Genomic DNA, 14,342 nt, shown 5'->3' on the forward strand with positions numbered 1-14,342 from the left:
CAATTCAGCTACGATCATCTCCCATCTTTCTGTGTCTTTATCAAGCTCTCAAATCCCTAGCGGAGAGAATATGGTTGGCCATCTTTGCATAGGTCATCCAGGGCTGGGAGACAGAGGTGAATGGCACAAATTTGCGACCCATTTAATTTCTCACTCCTGGAAAGTCTTGTCTAAAGAGGAAAGACCTCAGTGGTAATATAAAGAAAGAAGAAGGTTCAAATGGTTTGAAGATGTGGGGAGAGGGTTTTAAGTATGGGGAATAAGAGAGAAAGTTCACTGTATTTGAGGAATAGGTTAAAGTAGAGGTTGATTGGGGCGCCTGGGTGGCTCAGTCGGTTAAGCATCCGACTCTAGATTTCATCTCAGGTCATGATCCCACGGTTCGTGGGATTGAGCCCTGCATTGGGTTCTGTGTTGAAAGTGCAGAGCCTGCTTGGTATTCTCCCTCTCCCTCTCTCTCTCTCAAAATAAGTAAATAAACATTAACAAAACATAAAGTAGAAGTTAAGATATGGTGACAAGGTCAGTGTATGTACAGGGAAGTCACAGTTTGAAAAAAACAAATTGGAGCAGATCGGTGCAGATTTTGTTGAAGCCTTTGTGCTCACTCCAACATAGAACACCTGAGCATTCTAGATTGCCTGTTCATCACAAATTCCTGCGTCTCCTCCAGAATCAAGAAAAGAATAAAACACTTTCAAAACGGAAGTTTTCAGTGCCAAGGAATCTCTCCTTCCTCAATGAACTAAGGTCTCCTGATGTCCTTCAAGGTATTGTACACCAGATCTTTCCATTTTTAGTCTGGGTGTCATTTTTGTGTTTGTGTGATTTTGGTTTTTTCCACCCTGCGTTGCAGAAAAGCAACCCAAGCTTTGTACCTTCCAGTTGGGTGGCTTCTTTTTATTTTAGTTTCAGTATCCGCATGAATTGGACTCATGATTCCAGTAAATTAAAGGTGAGAAAAGGGTGAAAACCTCATTAGTCTATTACCCTTGAGGGAACTTTCAGAGTTTAGCTCAGTCTAGTCATACACTCTAGACAATTGTCTTTAGGGTTTATGTCTAGACAAACAAACTAGATATAAACCTTAAATAATCACTTATCGACATTCTCAACACTAAGGCAGATCTTTCCTCCAAACCCATGGGCTTGATAGGAGCTTGGGCTGAAACACCTTATCAAAGCTCCTCCTTCATTACCAAGACCCCCATGATTTGATCCCACCCTACCTATCCACTTTTAGGTCTTGCTACTTAAAACAACGACAAATACCTTCCAGTCAGGTGACTTCACACACCATCTTATAAGGCCCAGCTCAAGCTCCACATCCTTTGGGAAACATCCCCGTGAGCCTCACTGACCTCTCTTCTCGAGATAGTGGCTTGTACACCGTCAACTTTTATCTTCCATTTTAAGTTGCTCATATCAAAGAAATATAGCAACTTCCTGCCACCCCCTCCCACACCAACATATACACACACTTTCCCTGGTTTTATAGACCTAACCTATGAGAGGGTGGTTGTATTGAAAGGGGATGTAAATTAAAGCATGGCTGCTCTCCAACTCTCTCCCACGACTAACCCGTGAATGGATTTTACTTCAGGTCTTTATGTAGGAAAATTCTTTGCGCTGTCAAAAGGAATTAGAATATTATCTTTAAATCATTTGGTTAACTCTCTCCATTTTTACAAATGAGGAAATTAAGGCCCCGAGAGGTGAAATGACTCACGTAATGTACTAGCATGTATTTGTCCTTTCTATTTCACACTTCACAATCACTTCTTCCACCCACCCACCCCTTCCACCGTTTACCACCTAAGTTCTTGAGGACAAAGGTCATCACGTCTTGTGCATTCTCTGCATTCACAACAGCACCCACCAGCCTTGTTTCCAAAACAGGATCAAGAACGGGGCTGGACACACAGTGTGTGCTAAGGAAGAAATGGATTGAATTGAGCCCCTACAGAACCTGGACTCTTTGGAGACGCTGACTTTGGCCTCTGGGTGAATACTTGCCTTGGATTGACCCACTTAGCAGTGAACAGCGATGGGCCAAAAGAGACAAACCAAGTGTGTACTTTTCTTTGCCCAACTAATTTATAAGGACGATTTTATGCAAACATTTGTTGTAGTCCATATCACTCTGAACAGTACTAGTCACAGAGTAGACTCATTAAAAATGTTTTAGGGGCACCTGGGTGGCTCAGCCGGTTAAGCGTCCAGCTCTTGATTTCAGCTTAGGGCATGAGCTCACAGTTTGTGAGATTAAGCCCTGCATCGGGCTCTGCACTGACAGCACGGAGTCTGCTTGGGATTTTCTGTCTCCATCTCTCTCTGCCCTTCCCCTGCTCTCTCTCTCTCTCTCAAAATAAAAAAAATGAACATTAAAAAATATTTTAATTGACTGACTGTCCTCAGATCAAAAACCGGATCTTGGTCTGTGTTTCGTGCAGCAATTAGAATAGAGTTGTCAAAAGTAAGGCACCAGACTGTCCTTGGTGGACACTGCTGGGCTGTAGGAGAATTTCCCCCACAGCTCTATGCCTTAAATTGGCATAAAGAGTATCTGGGATCCTGTGCTGCCTTTGAGATAACAGAGACTCATTTTTTAAAAGTGCTACAATAAAGATTACAGTATATTATTATTAGATGACTTAAGATAGTAGGACACATAAAAAAGGTACCACCTTTAAGATGTTAAGTGGGGATGAATTTATTTTGGTCTACCCACAATGTGTCACCTGCTCCCCTTGAGACTATTTTTAAGACGTCTGGCCTGAGTTAAGGATGGAGTTGGTAGCCAGCGACAGGTGGAAGTGAGCCATGCTTGGATGGGACTTGATACGGGATTGGGGATGATTCGTGCCATCCTACAGCAGTTGACCCGCCAACTACATAGCTTGGCTAGTTCTGTTTTTCTTAGTTTGGTCCTTACACTGCCACCCTCATTTTTATTTATTTTTATTTTTTTATTAAAAAAAATTTTTTTTAATGTTTTTATTTATTTTTGAGACAGAGAAAGACAGAGCATGAACGGGGGAGGGGCAGCGAGAGAGGGAGACACAGAATCGGAAGCAGGCTCCAGGCTCTGACCTGTGAGCACAGAGCCTGACGCAGGGTTCGAACTCACAGACTGCGAGATCATGACCTGAGCCGAAGTCGGACGCCTAACGGACTGAGCCACCCAGGCGCCCCTGCCACCCTCATTTTTAGAGGAGAGAGGTCTACTTCAGGTAGTCCCAGGCTTCTATTTAATGTAAGCTAGTTAATACCCAAACAGGAATTATCTCCAAGGAGGAAGCAGGCCATTTATTTTAATCATTAACCCAGTCTTACTGATGAGCATCTTTTCCTATGTTCAGGGAGTAAATGGGTTTAGTGGAATTAGTCATGGAGTCTAAAATATGGAATCTAAAACACTTTATTACTAAATATTGCAACTTCTGCCTCCCTCCCTCTTCTCTCCAAAAGGAACTGGTATCTGGGCAGGGGATCTGAAACTAAGAGAAAAAACAGAGTATGAGAATATTTGCCATTCATGATTCTTACCATCTTAGTTCTAGATAGAGAAACGTAGATGTGGTGAGGTACAAGAGGGAGCCAGTAATCCAAGCATAGTCACTAAGAATTGGAAATTTAGTTGTGAAGTTCCACTAATAATGTCCCTTTTCATGGAATCACTAGTTAATTATTGGCAAAGGTAGAGCCATTTCCCTGTGGAGAAGAGCAGGCAGGTGGGCATTCAAAATAGTAGGTCGTCTTTAAGGATATTATAAAGGTCCAGGTGCCCAAAAGAATGTCCTTAAGCTGTCTAACACCCTTATTTCTGAAGAATTCAACTTATCAGATATCATCATATCTCCAAGAGGTCCCACTTGCTGAACTCACTGAACTGAAGTTTTGTTCCCCACCCCACCCCCCCCCCACCAGAAGGCAGGCTGGATAATAACAAATCCTATTCTTTACTATACGTGCATATTCAATTAGTGACCACCCAAATTGGGCTCCTCTACGTCGGGCTCCCAAACTTTGTTGAGGGAGATTGAGAATATGCCAACGACCAGGCCTCCGAGTAAGCAAATACCATTGGATTTTCCGCTTTTTCAGGTTCCAAGATGCCGTATCAATGACTCCAGGAACCAGCTCAGTTAAACTTGAGAAAGGAATAGGGGTTGATAATGATGAGGTAAGAAAGAGCCTTAGTAAATGTGTATGTATAGTCTTTCTTTGGAGTTACTCTGAGTACTTTGGAAGTGGGGTTCACAGACCTCCTGCTGAAGAGCAAGAAACGGTCAATGTTTGTATAGACAGCAAGGGTAATCTATCCTAATTTCATGAAAGGGAAACAGAGACATAGAAAAGAGACAGGGATGTATCCGCGACAAATCAGGGCTAGAAGCCAGGGACCATAAACCTATCTTAGAAACCCTACTTAGCTAGGCTTTATGGACACCTCTTGCAGCAAAACTCCATTGGATGGTTTGGTTGCTTCCCCAGGTTTTTCATATTCAAGTGAATTTTCCAGGCCAACTTTTATTTTACCAGCCACGATGGTACAATTCAACGTAAAACTAAAAACATATTCCACTTGGGACACTCCCGTGGGCTTAGTCAACTGCCGTAGACTCATTTGGAGCTGAGATGCAACACTTCAGAAAAATTCAAGAGTAAAAACATTTTCCCTTGAGATTTCCCCCCCCTAAAATTAATGTTTAAAAAACCTACAAGAGAAAAGTCTTCACATCTTTCTCTCACGTTTTCCTGAGATTTCTGTGGTTCTGAATAGATGTATCATATCTGTGAAGTGGACTATTCCTAATATATCTTTGTTTTGAACAAAGGGATTTCAGTTTTCCAAAAATTAAATCATTGCATCTTTGGATTTACTGCTTCCCATTGTTCCTAATGGAATGTACGGCATGGCTCTGATAGGCCTCCTCCTAGTCCACATGGGCCCCCCCCCACCCCCACCCCTGGGCATTGCCAGTTTCTGGCATTTTCCTCTAGGAACATAACACCTTCCGCCATTGCACAGTTCTGTCCCATCCTTACACCTTCCCTCTTTTCCATTCACATCCACACTTTCCTCACCTCTCAGTGCATGTTCTGTTTCCTCCGTGCCCCACCTTACCATATCACCTCCTCGGGGGCATGGCAATCCTTGGAAATGTTGGTCCACACACGGGATTGTGACTCCTCCTCTTTTTCTGATTTCCGATTATGCCAAGCCCAAAGGAGGTAACTCAGCTTTCATTTCCTTCTGTCCTCATCCTTTTGACTCATCTGTGGATAAGTTAGGGCTGAGCTGGAGGCTAGGCAGCAACACCGGGGTCAGCGAAGGCGATGCAGAAGGCCCGGCAACTGTACGACCAGACGCGACACCCCAACAGTCTGCCATTCACCAGCACGTCCACCAGACACGACCCTCCAACAGTCTGCCAATCACCAGCACGTCCACCGGCAGAGAAATGCAAAGCGGTGGACAAAAGTATGACCAACATTCAATTATTTTTTTGCCATCACTTCTGGAAGAATCGTGTGCTGTCGAAATATTCAAAAAAAGCAAAATGCACCGTTGTTTCTCTCTTCCTCTGTGTGTCTGCTTCCAGCTCGGCAGGCAGTGATCCCTAGGGCTCCCTTGCACCACAAGCCTTCAGTTGTTGCCCTTTTATGACTTGCTTTTCTCCCGGAGAGGGTGTCCTCCATGTTGATTTTCACTAGATTTCACCCCTATAGAAATGGAAAAGGCAGAAGGAAGAGGTGCCATCCCTTGGAGTGATTTGTCCCCATCTGAACTTTAATGCTGCCCTTTACCCACTTCCCTCCCCCACAGCTTTATCTGACATTCATAATAAAGCAGGCCCACCTTTTCCACGTACAAGCTTCCTTGTCAGGATGCCTCGGAACGTAGATCTCCTTGCTGTGGCCGCATCCTGGGATCCCAGGGTACAAAACTGGGAGTACTTTGTTCTTCTGACCGGTTTTTAGTCAGCCTAGGGTGAGGTGAGGCAAGGAATGGAATGCTGTTTAGGACAGGTGCAACGTGAAACTCCTGATCTCAATTATTGTCTCTAGATTTTTGACGCAGTCGGGCCTTCAAAATTTGTCCTGAAGAACCTTCAGGAATACACAGTCCATCCAAATATGGTAGGTGGAAAAAGCATTCATCCCCACCAAGATCCTTAAGGGTTCAGCAGCAGGGCCACTGCTAGGGTATCCCAAATGCCTCCTGGGTGCCACCAGCTTCTGTGACCGTGCTGACTCCTGGGACAGGAAAGCAGGGCTGTCCTAGGACACCAGGCCTGTGGCAGTGCTGGGTACGGTGATGGGAGGGACGAGGGAGGAGGTGGGAAGGGGGTGTTGGCTGCAGCTGATTTTTTTTTTTTAAGTGGAGAAAACCTATTTCTAATAGGAGGTATTCTATTCTCTCCCTCGCCAATCCTCGGCCTCCCTCCTAGGGATGGAAAAGCAAATTTAGCGGGACCGCCCCTTCCCCCACCGCGTCTTAAATGACACGCAGTCTTTTGTGACTGCTTTTCCTTTATAAGGTCGTGCTTGTTATGCATGTGAATGTGGTTGTGCCTGTGGAGAACCCTTGGTGGGTGGGGAGATGGAGAGAGGGGCTGTGTTGGTATCCCGGAACAAGGAAGGAGCTTTGGTGTCTGGCGATCTCTCCCTTTGCCTCAAACAGACTTGTAGAGAAGGCCACCTAGGTTTGACATGGAAGCTTCTGTTTGCCCCATTGTGTTGGGCACGATGTTACGCTTTTTCAGAAGGACTAAGTCATCTTGCTCCTTTTATGTGGGAACCTTCCCTCCCATCTCACTTCCTCACCCCTTCGTCTATTTGTGGGGAATGTTCTGAGGGCAGAGAGGGACAGAGGGCTTCAGACGTTTTCTGTAAAACCAAGCAGATTTCTGTAAAATCTGCTTCAGAGCAGATTTGTCCGGCCCCTGTGCAGCGTCAGTCCCTCCCCCACAGAGGCTGAAGACTAGCCAATTGATTAATCTTCTCTTGATCTAATCCCTTTGTCTCTCTGGAAACCTCTGTGTTGCTCAGGCCCAGTACTATGAGCCTTTGAAGCCCACTGCCCTGCAGAAATTCCTGGCTCGAAACGGGAAAATCAAAAGCTTCACATTAAAAGTAACAGAGTACGATCAGGATAAGACCTTACTGATTATGACCAACAACCCACTTCCCTGCCCATTTGACCAGCAAGGAAAGAACATCGCACCCAAATACTTTCCCAAGGAATTGCTGCTCAAGGTAATGGCGCCTGGGGAAGCTTCCTGGCACCCTGAGGAAGGACCCTGAGGAATCAGGAGGTGGCTTGAAGAGGGAATTAAGTTAACGTGGAAGATGGTGTCAGGAGTCATCTTCTTCCTGCTTCTGCCTTGCTGTGTATTGCACACACAAGGAACCTGGAGAGGCTCAGAACCAGAATTGTACAAGCTCGTGTCATGAAACTCCACTGCGTGGAGAAAAGAGGGTCCTCATTAGAAACTGTTCCTCCCTGGCCAAAGACATTTGGTTTCTGAGATTAGTATCTTCGTCGGAGGAAAGGGAGTGATCCGGGAGGTTTTACAGAGGACATGATCCTTGGCAAAAATACAGGAGAATATCCCCATCAGAGGGAAAGGCAGACACATGAAGACACAAGAAAGTGAGGAGCACTTATTGGAGATGTAAGAGAGTAAATGGCAGGACAGAAAAGGCGCGATCAAATTGGCATTTTAGAGAGACCGTTTTTTGGAGGAGAAAGTTGTGTTCGTTGGGGAAGAGATACAAATCAGAAAGATTCATTGTGATGTTACTACAACAGCTAAGGGGAGAGATGCTGAAGAATTGAACTAAATTAATAGCCGAGGAAGTGAAGAAAATCAATTTAAAAGATATTTAGGAATCGGGATCTAAAAAAGATCTTGACAGCCTTGAGAGCAGGCCTAATATAACAAGAAGAAATTAAATAAAGTGAAAGTGCAAACAAAAGAATCTAATTATAACAGAAATTACCTGAGACAGACCCTTGTAACACAAAGTGGTGAATTTGAGGTTAGTATTTCCTTAGTTGCTAGAGGAATGGCGGTAAAAGATTCCTCTCCAAATGGGGGATAAAATGCTAATATGCAATGATATATGCTGAATATGGGCTAATTAATTCATTGCCCACGGTCTCTTGAGTCTCAGTATTTGTGCCCTTTGGATGTAAACTCAGTGGTTACTTCTCATGGTGATGGGTAATGTACAACGAGAAAGGAACAAATGCCAGGCTAAGATTGCCCTGCTCAAGGTAGAGAAGGAAATACAAGACTATCATGTAACTCGGTGCAAGACGAGCTTTCTTCCGACAGCTGGAACTTTGTGCAAATCACACGCAGGGCCTGATCATATTCATGAGCAGACTGTGCTACCAGTCAAATTGTATTAATAGAGTTAAGGCACCGATTGTCAAAGACTGACACCATGGTAGTTCTATGGACTGTCAGCAACAAGTTCAAGAAGAAGGATATGCCCATCTAGAATGCTTCTTTCATATTCATACTGCAACCCACCCCCCTTTCTCTTGCCAAACAAAAGTGACGGTCTTTGGTGAGCCAAAGATCATACACAGAAGAAGCGTTCTTTTGCTATGCCCAGGCATGTGTGTTAGAGGAGGGTGGGTTCCAGTAGGCAAGTCGAAGAATGGAGATGGCATGTCTATCACAGTGATTGCTATCCCCACAGTCCCTTCTAAGTGAAACGGCCCCCACCATAGTCCATGAAGAAAAGGATGCCCTGAGAGATCCTCTTTTGTGCAACTGGCTGGGGACCTGAGGTGGGGGCAGGAGGGCACCAGAGCCAGGGAATCAAAATTCATAGGCTGATCGGTGACCTGTGGTATAAATTGGTACCCCCAAATGAAAACAAACAAAAAACCCCCAAAGCCAGAAGCCAAACCAACACCAAAACCAGCCAACCTACCAATGACCCAAATCCCCAGGCCAAACAGAGTCCTCCTTCCATGCCTCTGGGTCTGGAAAGGGGGAAGATCAAGGTGGTAAGAGTGAAAGCCGACGGGGCAGGTAGAGAGAGGCCAGAAAAAAATCAAACCAGGAGGAGGAGGGTAGTGCAGGGACCACGAAAGCAGAGGAGGGGCAGGTTGAAGTTACAGGGAAGTAGAAACAAACAAGCAGAAGCTACAGGGAGGAGAAAGATACAGGGTAAAGGTAGGGAGTGAACACAGAGAGAGGGGGAAGCAGACAGGAAGAAAGTAGGAGACAGGCTAATGATATGGGGCTAGAGACGAGCTACACAAACTCATGCTGTTGTAGTCCTTAGCTAGTGCTGTTTTGGATTCCAAATACTTTTCCGTTCCTGTTTTTCTGCTGTGAGATCTAGCTCTGCAGAGTTTCTGCTCTTTTTGTGGCCAGATTGTTAGCTATGACTTCGTTCCTAGGCACCTGTGCTTTTTTAGAGTAAAATCTCTTTTTGTTGAGGTAACGTGAACGGAAGTTCCTCCAAACTGGAAGAGCTTAAAGAGAACAAATACAGCATTTAAAAGACATGGTTCAACAGGAAGTATTTTTTTTTAATTTTTTTTTAACGTTTATTTTTGAGACAGAGAGAGACAGAGCATGAACAGGGGAGGGGCAGAGAGAGAGGGAGACACAGAATGGAAGCAGGCTCCAGGCTCTGAGCCATCAGCCCAGAGCCCGACGCGGGGCTCGAACTCACGGACCGCGAGATCGTGACCTGAGCCGAAGTCGGACGCTCAACCGACTAAGCCACCCAGGCGCCCCAGAAGTATTTTTTTTTTTTAAAGAGGCTTTAAAATTCTATGAGAAGAAGCTCACTGTGTTGTCATTTAATCAGCCTAGTCATTCATTCGTTCTTTCGTTCATTCAACGAGTATTTATGGAGCACCTACTTTGTGCCAGGCACTGTTATGCGTAGTAGGGATACATCAGTGACTACCCCAAGGACTGCCTGAATGATGTTTAATTCTAGTGAGGTAGACAGACCATCAACACGCAAACAATCACACAGATACTATATAATGTGCTAAGTGCCATGACAAAGCAGGATAAGGGAATGAAGCACAATGAGCGTGAGAGGCAATTTTAGATGGTGTAGTTAGGCAAGGCTCCTGGAAGAGGTGATGACATTTGAATAGAGTCTTTAACAAGGTGATGGTCCCACGGTTGCTAGCATATTGTTTTCATTTCAGATTGTCGCATATTAGAAAGAATATAAACGGTCGCTTTCTCAAATGAGTTACGATGAGGAAAAGCAGAAGGAGAGGGAGCCCAAAGCCACATCGCATGAAAGAAAGTTCAAAATACTGGCAATGTTGAGCCTAAGAGAGGAGAATGAGCTTAGGAGGGACGTGATGGATCTCTTCAAATTCTTTAAGGACCCTGCAGAAGAGACATGGGATTTGTTCTGTTTGAGCTGCAGGGTCAAAGTTACAGGGAGATAGCTAACAGCTGAGCAAAGGTGAAACAGGTTGGGCTTTTAGGTGTAGGAAGATTGACCACTTACTTAGTAGTAATATTGTGGAGGGGATTAGGGGGTCAGATGAATGGTTAGACTGGATGACCTTTAAGAGCTTTTCTGAAAGTCTTTGATTCTATGACCTTTAGTAATGATGAAATTATTACCTCACAAAACATCCCATTCTGTGACCTTTTCACTGCAGACAGAGAAGGGAATGTGAATGAGGCAGTCATCTTTGAGAAAGGAAGGTAGGGTCCCATGGATCTATCTCCCAATTTAGTACCAAATGCTTGGCTTCCTAAGCGATTCACTAATTGAATCCTTCTCAAAACTGGGTAAATTCCTCTGCTGTTCACTTCAAAGGGCCACTGGGCAAGTCCAGTCAATTACTTAGGAAACTGACCAAGCTTTGGACAAGTTTTTTGACCACAAAGCAAATAGGTACACCCGTTCCCACCCCCCGCACCCCCAGCCCTCATCTGTGGTTTACCTTTGCAGGGTTTCAGTTACCCACAATCAAATTGGGTCTAATCTAATCAAGAGGGACTAATGCTAAGTCACAGTGCATACGCCATTCCCTCATTTCATCATGTAGGCCTTTTACCTTCTCACATCATCACAGGAAGAAGGGGCAGTACAGTACGCTACTTTTAGAGAGAGAGAGACCACGTTCACATAACCTTTGTTACACTATAATTATTCTATTTTATTGGTTATTGCTATTAATCCCTCACTGTGCCTCATTTATACATTAAACGTTATCATATGTATGTATAGGAAAAAAAGATAGTGTATGTCTAGGGTTTGGTACCCTTCATGGTTTTCGGCATCCACTGGGGGTCTTGGAATGTATCTTCCATGGATAAGGGGGTCTAGTGTTTTAGCCCACTCAGGGAACGGCTTCCTCTTCTTTTGGTTTCAGTCCCCACTTCCCCTCTCTGGCAGGGTTTGTCGCATCCTTTTAGAGGAATTGAAGCTTAGTCCGGGAACTTAGTTCAGTCCCAAGGGTTCAGCTTCCTCCTTCACTGACCCTTCTTCCCTCTGCTGCAGGAAGGTTACCAGCACAACCCCCCTGAGAACTTCTGCCTACCCCTGATGTCTCAGAAAAAAAAGTTAAGATCTGAGCTGAAACCAACCTTTCCTGTGACCCTGTTGGCTGATCCTACATCCAAGCAAGAACAGTGGTTTAGGTGAATATTTTCCTTCCTCTCTTTTCCTTATTCATGCTTCTCTTTTCATCACAACTTAACAAAAACTTTTGATTTTAGGAAATATATATAACTGCATAGTGATGAGACAGCTTCCCTACATGACCCCCAACCTCATTTAGACCCTAATGAGAGTTAATCAAAACTAAGGTTTTTCCACTAAGAATGATTTTCGAGAGTGACCAGAAGTACTCAAAGATCTCTGTGAGAAAAAGAACAAAATTTTCTCTTAGGGCATATAAAGGGCTGCAGTTTAGGAACAAGGTGCTGTGAGATTTCATTTGAAATGAGTTATAGGAGCAGCCCACATCTAATTTGGGGAAGAGGTAAGAGATTCTGGAGTTCCTGCACAGGTTTACAATGCTAGGTTCTAGAAACTTCCCTCCCACGGAGCAATACTCCCACCAATGAACACCATCTAGTCACTGTCCTTTCTTCTCCCCCAGACTCTGATAAAGTAGTGACTGGTTCCATTAACGCCCTGCCCTAGGATCTACTAAATGAGCTTTCTTTGTGAAGGTTTTCCACCTACAATGATTTCAAAAGTGACGGGCAGTATATGAAGGTCTGTGCTTTGCAGAAACAGAAAAAAATGTACCCTCAGCTCAACTTTGCTTCAGTCTGTGAAAGAGATATGAAGAAAGCTGGTAAGCTTCTTTCTTTCAAAGCAATGGCTTACAGATCTGAGGTGTGGGCAGGAGGCACAAATTTTGGGGGACAAGAGAAAAGGGCAAATCAACAAGTCTCGTGGAGGTTCTGGAGACTATTTTTTCTCATAGCATGGAAGCTAACAACTGTTAAGAGGCCCAGGTGGCACTAGGCTTTGGATCCCATTTAAACCCTCAAATTTCAAGAAAGCTCTAGTGTGGTGTTTCCCAGACGACATCACCTACCACTCTAATAGTTTTGGCCATATTGATGTGTTATTTGCCCTTACTCATATAATGTTTTTCTTTAAAAGGTTTTTTGTTTTTTCTTTTTTAAAAATGTTTATTTATTTTGAGAGAGAGGGAACGAGGTTGGGAGAATGGGGGGGGGGGAGGGCAGAAAGAGGGAGAGAGCGAGAATCCCAAGCAGGCTCAGTGCTATTAGCACGGGGACTGAGACGGGGCTCGAACCCAGGAACCATGAGATCACGACCCGAGCCGAAATTAAGAGTCGTATGCTCAAGTAACTGAACCACCCAGGCGCCCCTGTTTGTTTTTGTGTGTGTGCGTTCCTGTCCTAATACTACATCACTGACATCATGGGCTTGACATACTAGTCACATTTTTTTTTTTGACATACACTTAGTCAAATTTATAATAATTAAAAATTAAAATGTAAATTGGGTAGATCATTAACAGGCAAGAACCTGTTAATGATCTACCTAATTTACATTTCTGAACAGAACACTTAATATCTCAGTCTGCAACAATTATTAGATTTCTGGCGACTTTACAGTTTCCCTCAAGAAAAGTGAGTACATACTTACTTTAGGTAACAGTATCTGAAGAGCCCATTATGGTGCTTTCCCTAACGAATGGGTCTGTGGAGTTGAAACAATGTCTCCACTTCAAGCAAAAGACACCGCCAGCCAGCCCTCCTTCTGCCAGTAGCCAATCACTTTCCTTGTTTACCAGGCATCCAAATAAAGATTACACAGAGAAGGTTTGGATGGGGCCTGATTAGGAGGCTGTCCAGGAGTTAGAGGACAGGGCCCGAATTAAGGCGATCGCAGTAGGAATAAGGAAGCCGAGTCAAGGGACATTTACAAGGCAAAACGCATCCAAAAAGTGGGGAGGGATGGAAGCAAGAGGAGCCCGCCATGGAAGCTTCCAAGAACAGGCAGACGTTAAAAGAGAATCTGGATAAAGTGATGACACTGAAAACCAAAGACAGTAACATTTTCTTGGTTACACTCTCAGGAGAACTGAAAACCACCTCCACTTTAGGAAAAGACTAAGAAGAGTATGAATACAAGCGAATGCACCTTAGTAAGAGTTACCTGGGTGTCCACATGGTTGCAGAAGGAATCATTTGAAAGGGGTGGGATGAAACAGGGAAGACTAAACTGGCAGTGTTTTTAAACTGGGTTTTGATGACGGGAAGGAATCCAGAACTATAAAGAAGGTTGGGCATGGTAGTCCGTGATCCGAACTTTACCCTCTTGCTAAGAGTAAAGACCAGCTTTCTGGTCCCTCCAAGTGGGTCTCTTTCTTGCCTCACATTGGGTGTCCTTCCAGATCCTCTGGATGTGCACATTCACTAAGGTGCCCTGTGCTTTGTTAACAGCAGTCGCCAAGTCAGGGAGTGACATGCCGACTTCCAAGATGATTTGGGAACCACTAACCCTTTCATCGCTCCTGGAAGAGAAACCCACCACAACTGTGCCAGGAGAGAACGGCTTCCGCAATGGAAGGGCCCAGCAGTGGATTATAAAAAACGCCACTGTCATCAAGTGAAAACAAATCCTCCAGGCCTCTCGCTTCGGTCTCCAGAGACTAAGGGGCCTGCGGAAGTCGCCATCCACGACGTGCCAACCAAATAAAATCGCATTCTGCCCGCTCCGGGCTTGGGTTGCCCTGTGGCTGGCTGGGTGGGCCGGGGCTAGCCCCAGCTCGGACCCGTGGCGGTAGGGGCCAGGACGCAGCCCCGGGGGCCCAGCGCCTGGCCCCG

At 44.8% G+C, this 14,342-nt stretch overlaps 1 protein-coding gene across 4 annotated transcripts; it reads left to right on the forward strand.

The window, feature by feature from the left end:
* Nucleotides 1-670: 670 nt before the first annotated feature.
* TSGA13 (testis specific 13) lies at nt 671-14,232 on the forward strand. Of its 4 annotated transcripts, none has more exons than XM_040471948.1 (8): nt 671-770; nt 1,900-2,070; nt 4,108-4,186; nt 6,076-6,147; nt 7,060-7,266; nt 11,527-11,666; nt 12,204-12,331; nt 13,959-14,232. In XM_040471948.1, exons 2-8 carry the CDS (start codon nt 2,048-2,050, stop codon nt 14,126-14,128), a joined length of 819 nt encoding a protein of 272 aa, XP_040327882.1. In that variant the 5' UTR covers nt 671-770; nt 1,900-2,047; the 3' UTR covers nt 14,129-14,232. The 4 variants fall into 4 exon arrangements, with proteins under 4 accessions (XP_040327882.1, XP_040327884.1, XP_040327885.1 ...); XM_040471950.1 differs by having other exon boundaries at nt 13,962-14,232; XM_040471949.1 differs by lacking the exon at nt 671-770 and adding an exon at nt 811-955.
* Nucleotides 14,233-14,342: the final 110 nt, after the last annotated feature.

Source organism: Herpailurus yagouaroundi, unplaced genomic scaffold (genome assembly GCF_014898765.1).
Source record: "Herpailurus yagouaroundi ecotype Mexico unplaced genomic scaffold, PumYag 100, whole genome shotgun sequence".
In the NCBI taxonomy this organism is placed as follows: Eukaryota; Metazoa; Chordata; class Mammalia; order Carnivora; family Felidae; genus Herpailurus; species Herpailurus yagouaroundi.